This window comes from Pocillopora damicornis, chromosome 2 (genome assembly GCF_964200805.1).
Source record: "Pocillopora damicornis chromosome 2, jaPocDami1.2, whole genome shotgun sequence".
Taxonomy (NCBI): Eukaryota; Metazoa; Cnidaria; class Anthozoa; order Scleractinia; family Pocilloporidae; genus Pocillopora; species Pocillopora damicornis.
This window is the reverse complement of record NC_142671.1, coordinates 13,043,822-13,064,502: the sequence shown is the minus strand read 5'-3', so window position 1 is coordinate 13,064,502 and position 20,681 is coordinate 13,043,822. Positions and strand designations below refer to the sequence as shown.

Genomic DNA, 20,681 nt, shown 5'->3' with positions numbered 1-20,681 from the left:
TCCCATCTGACCTTTTTAGCTAGCCCGACTCTTTCAAACTTTATCTAAATTTGCAAGCGCAATGCATTGAATCGACTCCTTGTTTTTCATTCCTCGTTACCTTTAAGACTTTTAAACACGAATTAGATGGCGGCTCGTCCAATCCAGAATTCGTAATAAACAAATAATCAAAATTGTCTGGCTTCTTTATCGTGAAACTCTTTCAACCGTGGTGATTCGAAAATGAAGGGACTGACAAAGAAAAAACGATCAAGCTTCACGTCATAACTCATGAAGACAATTATATCGTCCACACTGAACCAATATCAAAATTCTGCGTTACGCATGCGTTCTTCGATGTGACTCAGCAATTTGGGTGCATTAAATAACGCGTTACAATTCATTTCAGGTCTCAAAGCGGTAAGAGTCTTTTTGCCCGAAAGATCTCCCCTCAAGAAAAATGACGACTCGTGACAAAGCATCCGAACAACTTGCTGATTATGCAAAGACTAAGAAGGTAAAATTATCTTTCATTGATCGAAACAAGTAGTTATTTAAAATTTGTAATATTTTCTCGTTATAAACAATTTTGAAGGGTCGCAATTTTCACTAGAGTGCCAGCTGTCGTTTGTAAGGTCATGTTTGTACGCTTACTTTCACCGTGCGGATTATTCATTTTCTAAATGTTTCATCTTGAAAAGAAGCACATGACTTTTCTGAGAAGACTGTTGGAGTCCACATAATGAAAAAGCTCCCCAGTAATGTGTATATTAATTAATATATGGCAACGAACATGAAAGCGGTGCTTGCACGCTTAACGGCTGAAAAATCTTCCTGAAATGGCTAGAAATTCCGTAAGAATCATACAGCCAGTGTGACTAAAATGGAGAATTTTCTATGGACTGGAAAATATAGTTTCTGAAAGTTTCACCGTCAGTATTTGCGGAAAATGACGATGAAGCGAGGGCGAAATCAATACTTGCATTTAAATCATCCAACTTAGAGATATCTCTCCTAAGACTATTAATCCTTTCTTTTGGTGACGAAAAGCTTTCGAGCGGTTGTTAATTATTATCTTCTAACAGTAGGGATGCAAATGTGTTTTTGACATGATATGTTTCGTGCGAGAACAACTATGAGTTTTATTCCTGACGTATAAAAGGCATTTAGTAGTCCGTCAGTTCTAAGTCGTCACGCGATCTAAACAAATTTAGTTGTCGGCGGAGAGAGAGTTTTATTTTAAAACTTTTTGGTTTCTTAGGGTACAAACATAAGGTAAAAAAATGTAAAGATGGATGGAAAACAGTCTAAAATTGCACAAAATCTCTCGGTTACAAAAGCGCTGATTATATTGTTGCGAAATATCTCGAAATTATCCGGCTGAAGTGGACAAGACTGTAATTGTGGTTAGATATATGATATACTACCCTCCTGGCCTGCCAAGAAAATATTTATTTTGAAATCTAGGAATTTTAAGCCATGATATCAACGCGGTTGTCATGTGCAAGAATGATTTATGTATTAACAAGAGTTCGTTATTTGCTGCGTCATTGTGTTCGGCAAACCCCGTTCGAGCAACTTGAACAACAACGGAATTTTGGTTCACTAAGGAGGAGGAAAAATAACTTTACTAGTGTAAATATTGGTTTGATGATGTGTCAACAACACTTATTATTTACAAAGAAATATTTCCGTACTTCGCAAAATTTCAGAGAAGTTATCCTGCGATCAATATCGAGGAAGTTATTCACATAAATTGAGGTTCTAAGAAGACTTGGAAAGGCTTAACAAGACAATTCGAGCAGATTATCAGTAAACAAAAAATTAAAACTTTAACGTTGATATCTTTCATCTGGTTTGAGGATTATAGTTTAGGAAAAACAAACCAGGTTGTTTGGATGAACTAAAACAATGTCATTATAATTCACCATCCGGTTCGGTTTGGTGAATTTTTACAATAGGCTAAAAAAATATTACAGGTGAACGTAAATTTACATAAAATTGCAGACTGGACCTCACTATGAGCCGTTAATGACGTATATCCTTTGTTAAGTTTGGAACTTCCTGTGCAATATCAGCAACGACTTGAATTTGGTTGTGACGTCAAAAGAGGCACAAAAATTTAGGAAAGATTACACGGAAATTTAGGAGGTGACTAAGACAATAGGAGAGGAGAAAAGTTCTAAAAATTGCGAAGCAGGTCTACATCGTCTTAGGTTTTTACAACTCTCAGCTCTCACCCACGGACTCCATACAAAAGCGTGCTAATTGATTAATGCTGAAAGAACGTTGTTTGTGCTCATTTGCCGAAAAATAAAGCCAAGGGTATCTCTTGGTCAAATAAATACCATGGTCTTAAATTAAATCCATCGACTACCTGTTGACCCACAGTGGTTTTGACATCCCAAATATTGACCAGCGAGTGTCGAATGGTAAACAGTGACGTATATGGTATTGTTCACCGATCAGCTAACGTCAAAAATTATTCAAAGCTTTAAGACATTACACGTAAGTGGATTTGCCAAAACAAGCTTCGGCCGATCTTCTAGAGAAGTGATAAAATGGCCAACAGAACAAAAGCATCTGAACAATTAAGCGCCTATTCTGCGAAAAAGAAGGTTTGTGAAATCCCTTGCACCTAAAACTACATGCTCATAGCTGCAGGAGTGATGCCAAAAATATTGACCGCATACGTACCTCGTTGTGCGACTAGCTCCCTCAGTTGACTGTCTCCGCAAACCATCGAAACAGTTCCTTTGATAATAGGAAATTTTGGATCAATAACAATTTTACTGGCTGGGAGCAAACGACAAAGAAATATGTTCTATAGCTTGAAAGCAATTTCCCTCCTACAGTCTTTTAAGGAAAGTTTAATACGCTGGAATCTGTCACGATACGATAATTTGTTTCCCGTCCTCGATTGATTTGCACTAAATTAAGAGAGTGTAGATATCTCTTGCAAGGAAATAGAGACCTCAAAGTAAGCCTAAAATGTGTATCTTACTAAATTGGAAACAATAGTTACCAACCACTACGTGACATGCGAACAAAAGGGAAATCATACGAGATAACTCAGAATTTAGTTTGTTTTGATTAGATTGTAATTCCCTCGTCAGAATCTTGATAATCGTTTGTCTTATTGCAAATGTATATCAGAAATGTACTTTCGGTGTGTTTTTGCGAAGCGTTAATTATTTTAGTTGCAACGATTTTCAGGACTCAAAGGTCTTTGTTATATTTGCCATTTCTAACAAGTCCGACGACTCGTGAAAAATCAACGATGCGTCGAGTAATGAAGATCGAAGATCATGATTGTTGCAAGAGCTGGAGTTGTCTCAGCCAAGATTATTGATCACACTTAAGAACTGTTCGAGCTAAATCCAGAGAAAAATAAGTAAAAGAGCTGCAATGGAAATTGCAAATCAGAGTGCCCATACAAACCACTACATTCGTGTGTGAGTTATTGAGTGCGTTTCACGGGTGGAGGACCTTCAGCCCCCAGGCACACCCCCTTCCAAAAATAAACAACATTCCCGTTTTGTTATATAACAAGCTTCAAGAGTCGATTCAGGATCACGCCTACGAACTCGTGGCACGACATACACGTGACACGGGATTATTTGTGGTAAAAACTATCTTACACAGTTACTCAATGGAGCTGGTCACTTTTCAATCCCAAATGGGTAATTATCAGCGTAGTACGATTTTGCGCACAACTGTCACATCGAATCTCCGTAAAATATTGCGAATAGGGTGATTAATGCGCACGTTGCAGAAACATGAGTAAACTTGAGTGATTATTTTACAACCGAAGATTTACCCCACGTGGTGTTCCCAGAAAAAAATTCGATGCCAAAGTTTCCGTTAACTTTCCACAAGATCCAATTTGAAAAAAATCAGTAAGATTGACTTGAGATTCTAACCTATAAGTTACATTTAGAAAGAGGAAGGAAGCAACTGACCATTTCTTAGATGTAATTGAGTACTGAAGCCAAAAGGTCAACATTGTAGTCACATTTTCATATTTTATTGTGTCTAGGAGCGTGATGTTCTCACCACTGGAACTGGGTGCCCAATCGACACAAAGACAGCCACCATGACAGCAGGGCCCAGGGGGCCCATCCTGCTGCAGGACGCGCAGTTTTTGGATGAGATGAGCCACTTTGACAGAGAAAGGATCCCAGAGAGAGTGGTACATGCCAAGGGAGGTGGTGCATTTGGATACTTTGAGGTCACACATGACATCACCAAATACTGCAAGGCTGCAGTTTTTGATAAGATTGGAAAGAGGACTCCATTGTTGGCACGCTTCTCAACAGTTGGTAAGCGTAGTTACTAAACTACAAGTTCAGTAAATATTCCCACGACACGCCGGCAGCACATTTAACCTGTTCGTAACATAATAGCCGCAGTAGCTTGTCACATCTTAGGTCCTTACACTCTCCTTTCATTCCTTTGATTGTCAGTCTCATCTAAGCTGCTGGTGCCTTCGTTTTTTGTTTCCGTCCCTTTTCATAATCTAATACATTTTCGTTGATGAAATAACTGATTGTTAGATTAAAGATGCATCAGAAGAAACAACATTGTTTTTTAACGTTTCAGGTGGCGAGTCTGGCAGTGCTGACACAGCTCGTGACCCACGCGGTTTTGCTGTGAAGTTCTACACAGAAGAGGGAAACTGGGATCTTGTTGGAAACAACACCCCAATCTTTTTCATCAGGGACCCAATCTTTGTAAGTTTTTAAACCTTTGGTGTGAAAATTTTGCAACGTTTTTAAAACATTTTAGGTTTTCTAATCGCCTTGATTATTTTTTTCAGTTCCCCAGTTTTATTCACACTCAGAAGAGGAATCCTGTCACTCATTTGAAAGTAAGTCCCCAGTTATAGAAAATGTCCCGACATGCCGTCCTAAACTACTGATCCAGATTTTAATACCAATCAATTACTAAAGCAGAAGAATAAGAAACAAGAAATTGAGCGACCTTTTTGCTGTCTAGGACCCCGACATGTTCTGGGATTTCATCACCCTGCGTCCTGAGACCACCCATCAAGTCTGCTTCCTGTTTGCCGATCGCGGCATTCCTGATGGCTACGCGCACATGAATGGATATGGAAGTCACACTTTCAAAATGGTGAATGCAAAAGGGGAGGCTGTCTACTGCAAGTTCCATCTCAAGGTATGACTTCAATATCTATTTGTATTTATAGGGAAAGCACAGCCTAACAACACTTATACAAAGTAGCTTCATATGAATATCTATGACGGAACAGTGATTTTGCCACATCAAAAGAAACAGTAACATCATCTCGGCGTCAAGTTGTTTGCACAGTCCTAGCTTTCAAGAAATCAACATATAACACTCCCTCTGGGCTTAAAGGTCTGCCGAATGCTAATGCTGGTATCTTTCGAATGACTTATTGAGTTTATTACTTGCCGTTACAGACTGATATGGGAATAAAAAATTTGCCTGCTGATTCAGCAGAGCGGCTGGCAGGCTCTGACGCAGACTACAGCAACAGGAAGCTTTACAACACAATTTCCAATGGGAAATATGTAAGTATACAGTCACATGTAAGTTCCCCCTCATGTTTGTTCACTCTGTTTATTTTTGTCATAGTCAGAATGATCATCTGTATATGTACTGTCATAAATTTTACAGGAAAAAATGAATATTTTTTCTCCTTCCTCAGCCCTCTTGGACAATGTACATTCAAGTGATGACGTTTGACCAGGCAGAAAAATCCTCTTTTAATCCATTTGATCTGACCAAGGTAGATTAAATTCAACTTTTCCATTACGCTAACACTCCATTAGAGAAAAAATGATTCCAAGTTATCTCTGGAAATTTAGAGAACTTGCATAACCTATTTGCTGTTATTCTCTAGACTTCGATAACACCTGAAAGTAATAAAGTACTGATGCCTTTTTGTTTTATCTTTGTTATGTAGATCTGGCCGCATGCCGACTACCCTCTGATACAAGTTGGAAAAATGGTGCTTGATGAGAACCCAAAGAACTATTTTGCACAGATAGAACAGAGTGCTTTCAACCCCGCTTCCATGGTTCCAGGAATTGAGGCCTCTCCAGACAAAATGCTTCAGGTACAACAAAGGTCACCCTAGTAAATCGTATTTGTCTTTCAAGATAAAGTCTGAATTTACCAAGTTTAACAAATGATCTTACAGGGCCGCCTGTTCTCCTACCACGACACTCATCTCCACCGATTGGGAACCAACTACTTACAACTGCCTGTGAACTGTCCTTACAAGACAAGGGGTGGAGGTCCCCACCACTACCAAAGGGACGGACCGCAGTGCTATGACGTCGCAGGTAAGGCCTGAGGCATCGTATCGTAACTCAAATCTTACAATAGAACCGATGGCCTTCCCGTTGAACTATGGTTCTTCCTCGTCGATTTTCAAGTCAAAATAAACCGTCAATAAATAGCTGTAAAAGAGTCTTTTAGTTTTGGGAAAGTTGCCCAACTAGCGTCATTTTGTTTTCCAGTTGTCTAAATGAACGTTTAATCGTTTGTCTCTGAAAACTAATTTCCGATTTTTCTATCATTTATGCTTTTCAGAGCCGGGCCCTAACTACTATCCCAACAGCTTCAGTGGACCCAAGGATGACATGAAGTATAAGCCACACACATGTCAGGTGAGAAAAATAGCCTACGCTTACTGCGGACGAGTTTAACCTCATTCTGAACTTTTTGTCTGGGGACAATTTTCACGAAATTCATCCTTTTGCTATTTTGCAGGTGAGTGGTGATGCCAAACGCTATGAGACTGGGGATGAAGACAACTATTCTCAGGTAGGATTTGAAAGCTTTGTTACCCACTCAACATGACAGTGCAATAAATTTGCATTGTTATCAGAAGTTATATCCTCGTGCTTCCCGTAATACAACACGTGACATCAGCACTGTAATGGATTTAGTACATGTACTCCATTTTCACATCCCTTGAGATCAAAATAAAATGCTTTGGAGTCGTCTTGTCCTTCCCTTCCACAACAACAACACCAACATCACGTCCAGAGAACAAATAACAGCTCTCCAAAACTTGTAACTATATTTTGATCTTATCTTCTCAAACCTTGATTATCTTAAATATATATCAGTTGTTATTCTAAAGACATTAATGTTTGCAAAACGAATGTTAATTTGTATCAATCGTAACCTGAATCTATAGGTCACAACTTTCTGGGAGAAAACCCTGGACAAAGGTGCCAAAGAACGCTTGGTGTGTGCCATTGCCGGTCATCTGAAGGACGCCAAGGATTTCCTCCAGGAAAGAGCTGTAAGTATTTGACTGCAAACTCTGTCCTTTTTACACTGCTCTTTCACCTTCTTTACAATTCGGTGGCACTGCACTGCTGCCGTGGGGCAGAGGGCCTTTTGAGACTCCTAACAAGGACCAAGTTTAAATGTAGAGAGCTTTTCGTGACTTCTAACAAGAACCAATTTTTTAATGCAACCAAAGCTTTGAATAAAGCAAGGGGTACAACCATTCAGTGCTTCAGGTTCGCCTTTTCGTTGAGTTCCATTCCCAAAAATACTGAGTTGGAGGTCAAACACATTACAGAGCCCATTCCACCATTTCTGTAAACTTAAGTGCTCTGTTGTCAGAAAATATTTTTTCATCTCTCCCAAGCCAAGAGAAAAATTGACTTAACTACTTTTACATTTCAGGTGAAAAACTTTTCCCAAGTTCATGCTGACTTTGGTAACCGCCTGAGAGCGAAATTGAACGAGTACAGAAACGTAAGTGTCACTTGTGAAATGAAATAAACACAACTTTTGATATTTAGATCATCCTGTTTTTACATTTTGGGCATGGGTTCATTAAATCCGACACATTGGAGACATTGAATCGATTTGACAAACGGTCATCTGGTGCTTTGGTAGCTGCTGTTTCATAAGCCCCCCAAGCTTTTGCAATAACTTCGTTTATCAGCCTAAGATCCTCTGAAAGGGTGTTCTTTTCAGGGACGAACGCCAGCATTAACTAGTTCTTTTTACCAAGTTTTGATACCAAATTGCCATTCCCAAGTTTTTTTGTCACGCCGACACGCAGATCTGAGACGTGCGCCGTTTCTTACTCTTTACTTATCTTTTTTCCACAGTAATTCACTGCACACGTACTCTGAGATTGTTGGAGATGACCACAACAACTAAGGCCATTTCGATCAGTGACATTCAGTATTCCCATGACAAGTTTTGATTGTAGTGAGCATTCTAATGGTTAACTAATAACATTTAAACCTACGTAAGAGTGAGACAAGAGCATATGTCTCTTGCTTGTAGTCAGTGACACTCAGTAATTGCATTGCAAGTTTTGAGCGTAGAGAAATTTTTTAATTAACTAATTAATAAATAGCTAATGAATAACATTTAACATACGTAAACTTAAAACAAGAGAACATGTCTCTAGCTTGTAATCAAAACGTTACATGGTTACAAAACCCACTTTTTGAAATTTTCATTTGGAAACTCAAGATTAATAGGACCTTTGACTTAGATAAGCAGTCAAATATCACTTTTTTTCTTGTTGCACGTACTAGGTGGCTGAAGTATCGTTATCCAATAAAGTTGGATTTTAATCGAGTTTGTTGGCAATTAGTAAACAAGGGCGTAGCCAGGGATACTTCAAAAAACAGAAAACGTCCCCAGCTAAACCCACCCCACCCCCTCCCCCACCCTTCACCGGTATGACCAGCCATTCTATTTTTCAAATCTGGAGAGACACTTCCATCACCTTACTTTCCCTGTTCTTTTTGCTTTGTTATGTTTGTTTCTTGTTTCCTTTCTTTGCTTGGGTTTTTTCTTCGTTTCTGTAATTTCTTTTTCTGGATCACTTTGCGTGCATCCTGCGTATGTATCCGTTCAAATTTTTTGAACAACAGAAGTCCAATAACTTTAACATCAAGGGATAATCCCATAAATCATACTGGATACTTGTAAACATGATCTAGCAGTCATCCTTAATAATTTATAAAGCCACACTCAACTGTACATTTAAAATGGTATTGTCAGTACCGCCTTCACTTCCCCTTGTTAATGTAAGAAAAAGTATAATTTAACTTGGTGCCGATCACGATAGCTCTCAAAGTGTAAACAGATGTATAACGAAATAAGCAAAGACGGTAGAATCAAACGGTTGTGCCAAGGGTAAATGATTCTCCTTTGCAACATTATTCTGGATCACGTCGGTTTCGTTACCCTGGGTACATGTTCGAAAAAAACGACTTGACTGCACTTCCCTTCCAAGAGGAAAAACACTTTCAGTTTGGAGAAAGAAATGATCGTCTCATACCGTAATAGCAAGCAAAGTAGATATAACAAAGCTTTGTTGGGATCCGAAACCGTTAAATATCTGTAACATCGTTTGCTATGCCAGATGAGATGCGAAGCCTTTAAACACAGGGGAGGGGGGGTGGCCAGCTTCGTTTGAAATTTTAATGAGGCTATATCAATTTGGGCAAGGTTAAAACCAAGTCAATGCAGCGCTCTCGCCATTATAATATGAGGACTTCAGGGAGGTTTGCGAGGGCATTGCGACACGCTATCTGCTTGCATTGTTCTCCTCTCTTCCCCCCACGTTTGGATAAGTACTCATTCCACACACTAGTTTGTCTGTAGTGTGTGACAGGCGCCCAAAGGTAGGCTGGGGCTGGGTAGCCACGATGATCACCCTGCTGCAGGGGAGATTGTTGCCATCCCCCGGTGTCGCTACCTTTACAGCTCCGTGTTGATCCACGGCGCGTAGAAAGGTGGGTGGCGTCTGACGCACGCAGCTTGTGCCCCGGTTAGACGAAGTGACTCACTCACGTCAAATTAGTTCATACATGTAGACCATACTATCCTGCATCAGAAGGTCACGCTGAGGCTCACTGCATTGATTTACCCAAATAGTTCTTTTAACTCTTTGGTGAACTGAAGAACTTCGATTATGTTCGGGAGACATAGGTCTGTTTTAACGGAGCTGTAAAAGAATTCAGGGCTCTGCAAAACCAAAATAGCACAAGTGACCTACACAGCAGCAAGAAAGACATTCAAACCTCGAAAATATTACAACTCTTGTCGTCACGATAGGAAAAGTATATAGAGAGTGACCCTCCACTTGATATGCAAAATATATACACGGACATTAGTTCGCCGATATTACCTGTTCAAAGACAAACAAACGAGAAAAAGTTTGTTACAAGTGGAGGTCACTGTGTTATTCCCCCTAAAATATCTTTTACAGTGTGCGAAACAAAACGCTTTCAAACAGTCGCAAACGGATGTTCATCGAGGTTAGTGCGACTTAAGCTTAAGTAGCAAAGAAGTTGGTCAATACCTTGTAATTACAGCAAAACGCTCTCCCAACTTGAAAAATTTTTTTGAAGAAAGAATTATATCTCACCATAGGCGGCCCAAGCTCACGTCTCGAGAAAAAGCCAACGATGAATTCATGAACGCGTCACGCGTTGTGTGACTCGGTGTTAAGTTACGGGAGGAACCGTTGAAAATTTGAACACGTTATAAGGCATAGTATGGGGAACGACATATGGTCGATTTACAACGATAAATATTTCGAAATCTGAATATTTTACACGTAAAATCAATAAAAACTTACTCATGCCCTGTGTATCCGTCGTAGTTTCTAGCGATTTCTGCTGTTTTAAGCTTGCTTTACCATCACTGTTAACCATGTCAAAAGACGAAGTCAAGGCTGCACACTCCGATTTCGACCTTGGTCCACGCGGAGGTGATTTGCGCCCCGAAAATCCTCCCGATCGGCATTTTTCTCAGCCACACTTTACGATCTAAGATCGCTGCACCCTGGGACATGTCTCAATACCAAAACTTCACGCGCATTTCGCTGGAAACGAGTGTTTTCTACCTGAATTTCCAAGTTCGCTTCTTTCTGGTTATGCTTTGAACACGAAGACTGGACACGGCCGCGTAAAAGACTTGGGTACGAGGTCAATTTTCTCTCTACCGCGAGTGGTACGGTCGATTAATGTACAATACTTACCCCATCCCCACAGAGGCACCTCGCCTTAACCTATTGTGCTAATCAACCAATCAGACAGCGAGTCCAAAGTAAAACGGATAAACAACGTACAAAATTTGAATATTCTGCGGGGTTTTCTGTGAGCATCTAAGCTTCGATTATTTTCGCGAAAATGCTATCGAAGAGGAAGAGATGCGGTGAAATTAACGGCGAAGCGAATCAGAAGAGAGTAAAGAGTGGCAAAGTTTCAAGTTTGCACTATTGGAAATTTTGGTGAGTCGAAATCCGAACGCTTTCTTTGGTATACAAATTGAATGTCCGCATGTGTAGTTTATTTCAGTATCCATTCAATTCAGTTTAAAATATATAATTTTCCTTCGTTGCAGGTTCATTTCAAATTATGAATATGCTGAAGGTAGCCTTACCTTTGCTAGGGACGTGATCAGCCACAGTGTGGCTGACAAAGAGAATAGCGAATCGTTAACTTCGTTTTCGAAAATTACGTTAGGCGAAATCATAAAAGATCTCTGGGGTGAAAGAGTCAAGCACGTGAAACGTGGACCACGAAGCGATCGCAAGGCTGCGTACTTAAATATTAGAAGGTCCGAAGGTGGTATCGGAAAATCGTTGGGTTTCACTCTGGAAGAAATTTCAATTCCCCAAACCTGGACAAGGGAATGTGTCGCCCCAGGACATTACATTTTTTCTAGACGTGAAAAAATGGACTACAATTCTCAGCGTCTGACCCTGGACTTGTCGGTGAAGTTGTCTCAATCTTTTCAGGCAAGCTACACCATTAGATCTCATGGTTCTTTTGTTGATTTGGAGTCTGTTTTGAGAAATTATGGAAGCACAACTCCAGCATTTCCTGGGCAAATCCCCTGCCTATTGCAATGGTTGGAAAACCTACCCATCTGCCTTGGATTTGTTCTGGAAAAGGGTGAAGCAGTTGTTACCCTATCCCCATACACAACAGGCCAGCTTCAGGACCTTGCAGATTGTTCCAAGGAGCCAGAAACGAGAGTGTTTTCTGACCTTTGTCTAGTGGTCTGCAAGTCTGGGGCCACCAGTCAATGCCTTAATTGTCGCACGCTCTTTAGTCTCAACAGACGGCGTCAAAAACGAATTTCTAACAGGCAGGTCATTCCTCCCAAATGCAACAAACGGTTCCTGTCTAGAGAGGAATTGGTGGACCAAGTCGCTCAGGAACAAGCGAGAAGAAAACATGCAGAGGAGAGGGAGAGATATTGGCGCAGCAAATATGACAGCGAAGCTTTGGTGGTTGATGAAGAGGATAATGCAGACCTCGATTCAATGTTCTGGGCCACAAAAAAAGAAAATATTCCCAAAGAAATGGAATGCCTCTGGGAACAACAGAAAAAAAATATTCAGACTGCTGGCAAGAATGGTCACAGGTGGCATCCTAAGTAAGTTCCCTCACCTCTTTACTTTTGATGCATCCTCAAAGGGTGAGGAATAATTTAGAGTTACATGGACCTATGCTTCAAGTTATCAACAATCCAAAGGAAATAAGAAACCCAAAACTGTCCCTTGAAGCAGGAATTAAAGCAACCAAAAAAAAAAAAAAAAGGGTAATACTGATTAACATCCAATGTATACCTTTTTTAACATCTAAAGTTGCTTTACCAAAAAATGAAAGATCATTGATAGTGATATAAAGTAATATTATTCAATGTTTTTTCTTTTCATTTAAATTCTTTTTGGCTTTATTATAGGATTATCCGCTTGTGTATAGATTTATATACCAAGAACCCACATGTTCTTGACCCATTAAGGCAGTTCATCAAGTTGCCAAGTAACAAGACAATCAGGCAAGTGTCAATGTCTATGTCTAGGTTTCATTAAAAAAAAAAAAAATTTACATCTGAAAACTAAGTCTAACACATTTTTCCATGTTTTCATTATAAGGATGTATAAAAACAGAGTCCAACAACAAGATGGGTGGAATGCTGAGATATTGGAATGGTGCTTGATGGAGGCAAAAGCAAGAAACCTCAAAGAGGAAGACTACTGGGGAGGATTTGTAATCGATGAGATGAAAATTCAGGTGCATTATTAGGCTGATAGATTTTTGAAAATGCTCTGTTTTATAGAAGGCAAATCTAAAAAAAAAACAGTTGTGATGATTTTTTGATTATACCTTGGGAAAAATGCACTCTGAATTGCAAGATTCATAAACCCATTTTGTTGTTGTGCTAGTTATAAGTTCTAACATACATTTCTATATAAATTTTCAGGAAAATCTTGAAATGGTAATGAGAAACGGAAAACACAAACTTGTTGGGTTTGTGGAATTGGGAGAAGCCCATGATCACATGGAGAAAATACTAGGTGAGATTTGTATACTGATATGACCACAAAATCTTTTCAGCATTATCCAAGTAAACAAAATATCTTTTTGTCCTAACTTTGTAACTGCAGAGTGTAAAATGTACCTGTTAACCTTACAGGTAATGCCAAGCCCTCACTCGCCACACATGTGCTGCAGTTCATTTTCCTGAGTGATTGTGGATTTCGATTCCCAATTGCCCAATTTCCTTCAGGGCACTGCTCCCCAACAGACCTCTATTTACAGTTTTGGAAGGGAGTACAGAAGATGACAGAAACAGGATTCAGGTAATTAACTATTTATACAATATGCCCTTTCCTAAGTTAATGACTACCAGCTAATTGAGCAGATGTGAGAAAAGAAAAATTATATGGCAAGCTTTACTATTGCTAATATGTATTACTTTGACATGGATACCCAAAGAATTTCCTCTAAAATGTTTCATAAAAGTAGTGGATTGTATTGATAAATAGTAGTGTATCTAAATTTCCAACTTAAAACCTATTCTACTAGAGCCTACTTAACTTTCATCAACAAGTACAAGTTGAGTAAAAAAAAGATAATAATAATAATAGATGTCAACAGATGTCTAGCAGGCATAACAATTCATACCATTTGAAGTGTATTTCATAATGAAGATCACACATGTAGTGGCAGTTTGTGAATTGGCTACAACTGATGCAGCATTCACAACCTAAAAAAGGAATACAGAAGCATAATATAAGACTCAGTCAAAATAAAAATAGATAAAATGCAACTGATTAACTTCAAAGTCTTCTTTTAATAGTATATATTGGTGTATCCTTGATGGTGCTGATTGCAATCGCCAGTTTATCAAACTGCATTTTGAGGAAGACCCTGCAGCCAGCAACTTCGCCACAAGAAATCTACACACAGGAGATCCTATGGTGTTTATCATGGATTGCAAGGTAAAATGCTACTCTTCACTTGCCAATAACTTACATAAATCCATAAATTTATCCAATTGGGTGTCTCCTCTGTGATTGATCTTAAGTTTGTAAATGTACATGTACTTTTCCCTGTCTGATGTTATGTCATTCAACCACTACTTAAAGATAAATTTCTTGAATTTTATAGCATAATTTCAAGAAAATTCGCAACAACATCGAGAAAAGCAACCAATCAAAGAAACCAAGGTGCTTGAAGATTGGAGGCAAAAGTATAGTCTGGAGGCAGTGGAAAGATGCTTTCCATTGGGATCAGTCCCGTTTTTCCCTTCCACTGCACGAAAGGCTTACACTCAGCCACATTGAGTTGGATCCTGCTTCAAGGATGAGAAATCACTTGGCAGAAGATGTTCTTGACAAAAAAATGCTTTTCATGATGCAGGTTAGCATTATAAAGATAAATGATGGTTTCCTACAAGTAAACTATTTACTGGTCAAATGCTTGTTTTTTTCATTCCCCATTTCCTGAAACAAGGCCACAGTCAAAATACTGGTAATAAATCCTAACCAATTTTCAGCCACATATCTTATTTCCTCGCATTCTTAATAATTCTTAGTAATTTAGGTTGCGGTAATTTTTTGTTTTGTTTTGTTTTTTTTTAATAGAGTTATCGAGATCACATTATAGCCTCCATGGAAGGCCAAGAGCTCGACAATGGAACCCCCATTGACTCTGCACTTCGGCTCCTGCAGCACACTGCAGAAATAGTTGACTTGTTCAACTCGAAATGTCCAATAAGAAACATCAGGGACATCAGGCTGAAAAAGTTGAACAGTTTTTATTCTTTTATGTTGGATTGGAGAGAGAAGAGCTCAGATGACAATTCATCCTTTATCTCTAGTAAATTGTGGTTCGATATACAATCAATGTGCCTTGGCTTCCATGCCCTGGTAAAAGTAAAACTCCAGTATTTCCCACATTCATGCATTAAGCCAGCCATTGTTAATCAGGATTGTGTGGAAAACCACTTTTGTCAAGTAAGATCTTGCAATGGTCAAAACAATAATCCAACATACAATCAGCAACAATCAACACAGAATTCAATTCGATTTGGACAAACAGTTATCAGCAGAAAAAGCAATGTTGGAGTACACTCAATAACTGACTCTGCTTGTTGCTTGTACATACCCCAAAAATCTTCGTAATTTAGTAATTTAATGAACAGTAATTGAATGAATAATTTACACTAATTGTTTGGTTTTGTAAATGAATGTCTTGTGGCCAGTTAATGTGTTCTCATGTTTTGGTAGTCACTTTCATTGCTTGTAGTAAGGTAGATGCACTTGTATTTATTTATTTATTTATATTTATAATAACTTCATTTGCCTAAATAATTAGTATTAGAGAGGCATTGATCAGTTTGTTTGCGATTTCACAAATTTCATCTTAAAATAACTTTACTTTTCTTTGTTAATACCTATTAACTTAATTTAGAAGAGTATTTGTTCCAGTACTTTCAAATTTGATGTGAAAAGCTAGCTTAATGGAGCCAAACCTTCATATATTTGGCAATGACACATGTCCTTTTTGAAATAAACTCTTGTTTTAAAATTCTCCACACTTAAATAAACATGAACATAATAACTGTGCTCAACAATGACTAGAAAAAACTCTGAAACAACACTACTCACCTTTTTAAGAATATATTTTCCACTACTACACTAGACAGTTGGTTCCTCTGTGAAAAAAAAATTGTGGAATGGGAGTTATTACTTGATTAGACTGTACTACATGGATCCCCTTGATCTGTTTTCAGGAAATATTTCATGTTATCAGTCATCACATTATCTCCAGCCACATTTGTTAAAAATTTTTCGGAGTGCACCACTGCACACCTCTTGAAACCTATGCCCTTTGGGCATTCAAGCAAGCACCAGCTACTTTCAAATGTACACACATTATCCTCCTTGCTGAGCTCAAGTTTTAAGCAGAGGAAAGGACTGATAAGAAAAAGACAAGATTTTCTATAAGCCGAGTATGTGTACCTGATATTTGGGAACACTGTTTGGACACTGAAGATAACCTCAAACAAACTCTTCCCGTTGCTGCATCCATTTCGCTACTAACAACAGTGTACTGTCGGGAGTCTACTGCAGAGGGGACTAACATGCCTCTTCTGGAAGTAATGGCTAGCGCCAGCCTTTGGCCGATGGTAGTCTTGTTCAGTCGGCTAACATGGGGAACTCCATATGCTTCACAAAGCTGGATTAACTGGAGCCTCGTAAAAGTGGCAGTCAGACCATTGTAATTATGTTTTTCTGCAAATCCAATAAGTCTACCATTGGAAATAGCTTTTGCAGGAGAAGGGTCCCTTTGTATATCCTGCAATATGAGTATATGTTGGAACTAGGTAGCATATTCGACAGTATCCCTGTTAAGAGTCAGTACTTGTTCTTATCTCTGTGAACCTTAGGAATATATGGAAAACACGGAGAGAGATTTGCTAACCTTGGATAACTGTATGTAAATCATGATTAAAATTACAAATATTTCTGTTGGAACAGTGCTTCATGTATTAAAATTTGAGCTTTCTAATGATTTCCTTCAAGGTTTATCGGAGTTTTTAAATGCTAACGTAGCATTCACTTAAAAGCAATAAATAATCAAATTTCACACACGAGGCCTGATAATTGCCCCATTTTTGTCCCTTATTCAACGTAATTACCAGCAAGAACGAAGCAGTTGTGATGAATCACTTTCTTTCGATCCAACAGATCAATGTTCTCCAAAACAGAACTAACATTGCCCACAGAATCCGACACATACAGAATCACCACCTGCGAAATCTTAAAGAGAGAGCATATCTGCTGTTTATTCGCAGGCGCAAGTGGTATGGTACGTTGCCAACTGCGAGTATTTATGCATTATTTACCTGAAATGGAATTCTGTCATTTTTCTGGGAGTGCCTCTTGTTTCGCTCCATTACTCTTTTCCTCAGCTCTGCAGTTTTTTGAAGGCGTCGTGCCATTCTGTAGTCGCGGAGATATTGGCACCCGCCCATTTTGACGTAACGCTGAATGACTTTTTTTCTTATGTTTTCGACAATTTCCTGAAAATCAAATGGGAAAAGTGTTCCAGATGCTATTACCAAGGATCTTCAAGCAGGTTTCGTATTTAAGTTTCAAATGTGGCCTATAATCTTAACTCCTAAATTAATACGAGCTTTGAGGAATGATAGAACCGTTAGAAAAAGTATTATTTCATGTCATAGCTACCTTTCTTTTACAAGCATCATCTGAGGGGAAACAAGTTATCCAGAGGTTTTCTAATTCCTTGTTATTCACCATCTCTTCGTAGGCATTCGTTATAAGATGTTCTTTGAATTGTTGAAGTTTCTTGGAATTCATCAAATCCACTCGAAGCTGTTCCATACGCATGAAAAACATGTAACACTCATCAGAAATATGGACAAGTCCTCTTTCTCTAAACTGTCGAGCTTCTGTGACTGCTAATGTTTCCAGATGCTTTGATTTTTCCTTGAGTTCTTCATAGGGCACGAGAAGAACTTCCTCGATTAGGTCACAGCTTGATACGTGTTCTTGAACTTTGCTTAGTGTTCGTGCATCTTTGGTGTGCATGTTATCTCTGGCATACCGCCTTTCAGCTTCAAGGGTCATCCTGATTGCCCACCCACCAACATGTCTGATTTTGGCCTTTCCCGGATCGGTCATTTCAGAAACATCTAATCTGATCGGCTCTTGCCTTTCTTCATCGATAGAGTGGGAAATGACGTTTACCAACTGGCCAAGGAACTTTTCAAACAACGTCGTTCCGATCTCTGTGGCAGTGGTCCTTTCTGGGCGGCTCACATGTGTGCTGTTAAAAAGACCTCTGACATATTCATGGAAGAGAGGTGAAATGAGGAACTTGTGAAGTTTAGTAGTGCAGCCCGTGAAACCTGCGCGTGAGATGTTTACAATGACCTCATCAGGGTTTTCGATAATGTGTTCTTTAAAAATTTCATGGAAATGAAACCATAAAAGATTGACAAAAGCTGCTGTCTTGTCTCGAAGATCTTCTTCCAACAACTTGATACAACTGTTTTTGTCCCCTGCAAACTCATTCAACGGCTTTGCAATTTTCATTGACGCAAGAATTTTTTTAATGTCAACAGAGGATGGAGGGCTCCATAGTTCCGAATTGGGCTTCAACAATGCGTCATAAACCTGGACAATGTCCGTTACGGGTGCATCATCGTCTCTCTCGAAATAAGAAGCAACAGGCCCATCGCTAAGTTCCTCTGGAAAAGTGCACGTCTCATCGCAATCATTTTCCTCCAGGGAAAATCTGTCGTGAACTTCAAATAACTCTTGTGATAGATCTTGATTACGACAACATTTTAGATCTTCTTCTAGCTGTCCGAGGTCAGTTGAACATTCACGTAAAACTCGAGAGCTAGGCGGGAGCAAGCTTTTTGATCTGAAGTTTAAAACTTGGAGATTCTGTGGATCCTTTACTCGTGATAGTGCCACGTATGTTAGTCCTGGTACAAATTCCTTGGAGCAGTGGACGACGGCTGCAGATAGAGTCAACCCCTGCGACTTGTGACAAGTCACAGCGTAAGCCAACACAATCGGAAACTGGCAAATACTGCCTAATACATTTCCTTGCTTGTTCCTTTGAAACCACGTTTGCCTTTCGATCGTAATAGAACCAACGCCCGAAAATGAAACTTGCAGCCTATCTCCAACACACTCCTCAAAGATTCCTCGACTACCGTTTCTTAATTTTTCGTTTAAATTCCACACTAGCATAACCGGACAGCCGGGCCTTAGGTGCAACACTGAAGAACCCGGCCAGTCCATGCCTTGAGTTTGATCGGTGCTCAGCCTCGAAGGTGTACTCAGGGAAAGGGAGATCCTGTAAGGCCAGGCGATTATGTAATGCTACCGGTAACCTTTTGAAATAGATGTGGCTCATCTCGTCTTTTGATATCTCGAGGGATCTTGAAAGGGAGTTGATATATTCAAAGTTCTTTTCGCTACACTGACCAACCCTGATTTCTTTCAGTGCATCGAGAAACTCTTTGTTTTCTTGTCGAAGAACAGTAGTCAGTTCGTAGCGGTGCGTTATGGCACTTTGATAGATCGGCGAATGGAACATGAACATACCCTCATCATAAACATTTGGAACTGGGCGTAATTGGAGGAACTCTCCAACTAAAATGACTTGCCTACCCCCAAAAGGTCGATTACAATGAAAGTCGCTCAGACGATGGTGTATCGCATTGACCAATTCGAGCATTCGCTGGCTTGACAAACTGGCTTCGTCCCAAATCAATACATCTGCCTTTTTGACACGTTCAATGACAGCGCAATTTTTTGTGGATCGTTCTACCAGCTGTTCCCATGATAGGTCTGCAATTCCCAATCCATAATAGGAATGCACGGTAGAAGCGACACCAGGATCGTACACTGTGCATGCTATACCACTGGAACATACCACAGAAACCTTTTTTCCAGCCGCTTGAAGATTGCTTATGATTTCCCTTACAACAGTAGACTTACCAGTTCCCCCTTGGCCAGTCACCAAAAAGTTATGACCCTTACAAGCCAAGCGTACTACCTCCGCCTGTCCGTGCGATAAGCGAACGCTCATATCGACGAAATGCCAGTAACCACCAAACTACTCTACTGAATATTACAAAGAACGAGTTTTCACAGGAAGGAAAATTATGAACGCTAACACAATGAACTTCATTTGACAATCTGCGAGCTAATCGAAATTTTTATTGTCCTTTACAATGGATTTCCGGTGACTAAATAGACATTTACTCCAACGTAAATTAGGAGGGTAGATCATGAGTAATTCATGAGTGAGTCGAATCTTGAGGGTTTTTCCATTTTTCCAGAAGTCTAGTGACATCAACTGGCAAAACATTGTAGTTTGATAGGCCATGCATGGAAGGGTAGATGCAATCGACGTTAGGACATCATGTGGACAATGGTATTTACATTGCGGTATGTAAGACTTCACGTACAACGTTCGCTTTAATTACAGTCAATTTCAGGTGGCGAAATATTTCACCTCTCCATGAATTTCACAAGAAATCTACATGTAGGAAAAACTAATATTCGTATCGGATTCCGACGTCAAACTTGCGAAAAGTTATGATACCTAAATATTTATCCTAGGTTCGCACTAGGAAATTTGTTCTCTATTAATATAAGCTTTTCACCCGTGATTTTATCAGTAAAGTTCCCAAAATGAAATATTAGGATTTTCATCTTGAAACTTTGCCACTCTTAACCTTCTGATTCGCTTCGCCGTTAATTTCACCGCATCTCTTCCTCTTCGATAGCATTTTCGCGAAAATAATCGAAGCTTAGATGCTCACAGAAAACCCCGCAGAATATTCAAATTTTGTACGTTGTTTAT

At 39.4% G+C, this 20,681-nt stretch overlaps 3 protein-coding genes across 5 annotated transcripts in view; 2 read left to right on the top strand and 1 right to left on the bottom strand.

Moving 5' to 3' along the window:
- Positions 1-393: 393 nt before the first annotated feature.
- LOC113674839 (catalase) lies at positions 394-8,589 on the top strand. Of its 2 annotated transcripts, none has more exons than XM_027191336.2 (14): positions 394-496; positions 4,019-4,301; positions 4,582-4,712; positions 4,799-4,849; positions 4,978-5,157; positions 5,424-5,534; positions 5,672-5,752; positions 5,930-6,082; positions 6,167-6,311; positions 6,562-6,638; positions 6,742-6,795; positions 7,175-7,282; positions 7,675-7,746; positions 8,109-8,589. In XM_027191336.2, exons 1-14 carry the CDS (start codon positions 440-442, stop codon positions 8,109-8,111), a joined length of 1,506 nt encoding a protein of 501 aa, XP_027047137.2. In that variant the 5' UTR covers positions 394-439; the 3' UTR covers positions 8,112-8,589. The 2 variants fall into 2 exon arrangements, with proteins under 2 accessions (XP_027047137.2, XP_089053733.1); XM_089197607.1 differs by lacking the exon at positions 394-496 and adding an exon at positions 2,196-2,597.
- The window catches only part of LOC113674837 (uncharacterized), a 26,558-nt gene continuing 14,195 nt past the window's right edge, over positions 8,319-20,681 (bottom strand). Inside the window, exon 17 of the mRNA XM_027191333.2 lies at positions 8,319-9,987. Coding sequence (XP_027047134.2) covers positions 9,886-9,987 — 102 coding nt within the window. The 3' untranslated portion in view covers positions 8,319-9,885. The remainder of the gene's footprint in view (positions 9,988-20,681) is intronic.
- On the top strand, positions 10,436-20,014 carry LOC149049956 (uncharacterized). 2 transcript variants are annotated; one of them, XM_089197599.1, is made up of 10 exons: positions 11,013-11,257; positions 11,371-12,411; positions 12,721-12,816; positions 12,914-13,052; positions 13,243-13,336; positions 13,456-13,621; positions 14,122-14,263; positions 14,433-14,684; positions 14,909-15,059; positions 19,876-20,014. In XM_089197599.1, the coding sequence occupies exons 1-10, from the start codon at positions 11,157-11,159 to the stop codon at positions 19,887-19,889; spliced, it is 2,196 nt and encodes a 731-aa protein (XP_089053725.1). In that variant the 5' UTR covers positions 11,013-11,156; the 3' UTR covers positions 19,890-20,014. The 2 variants fall into 2 exon arrangements, with proteins under 2 accessions (XP_089053724.1, XP_089053725.1); XM_089197598.1 differs by lacking the exon at positions 19,876-20,014 and having other exon boundaries at positions 10,436-11,257; positions 14,909-15,887.

Excerpts from the sequence above, each read along its gene's own strand:
- LOC113674839 (XM_027191336.2), top strand. The coding sequence starts at position 440 with ATGACGACTCGTGACAAAGCATCCGAACAACTTGCTGATTATGCAAAG. Across the intron at positions 4,713-4,798 it reads TCATCAGGGACCCAATCTTT|TTCCCCAGTTTTATTCACAC; the intron begins GTAAGTTTTTAA and ends TATTTTTTTCAG. Across the intron at positions 5,753-5,929 it reads ATCCATTTGATCTGACCAAG|ATCTGGCCGCATGCCGACTA; the intron begins GTAGATTAAATT and ends TTTGTTATGTAG.
- LOC149049956 (XM_089197598.1), top strand. The coding sequence starts at position 11,157 with ATGCTATCGAAGAGGAAGAGATGCGGTGAAATTAACGGCGAAGCGAAT. Across the intron at positions 14,264-14,432 it reads TGTTTATCATGGATTGCAAG|CATAATTTCAAGAAAATTCG; the intron begins GTAAAATGCTAC and ends TGAATTTTATAG. Across the intron at positions 14,685-14,908 it reads AAATGCTTTTCATGATGCAG|AGTTATCGAGATCACATTAT; the intron begins GTTAGCATTATA and ends TTTTTTTAATAG.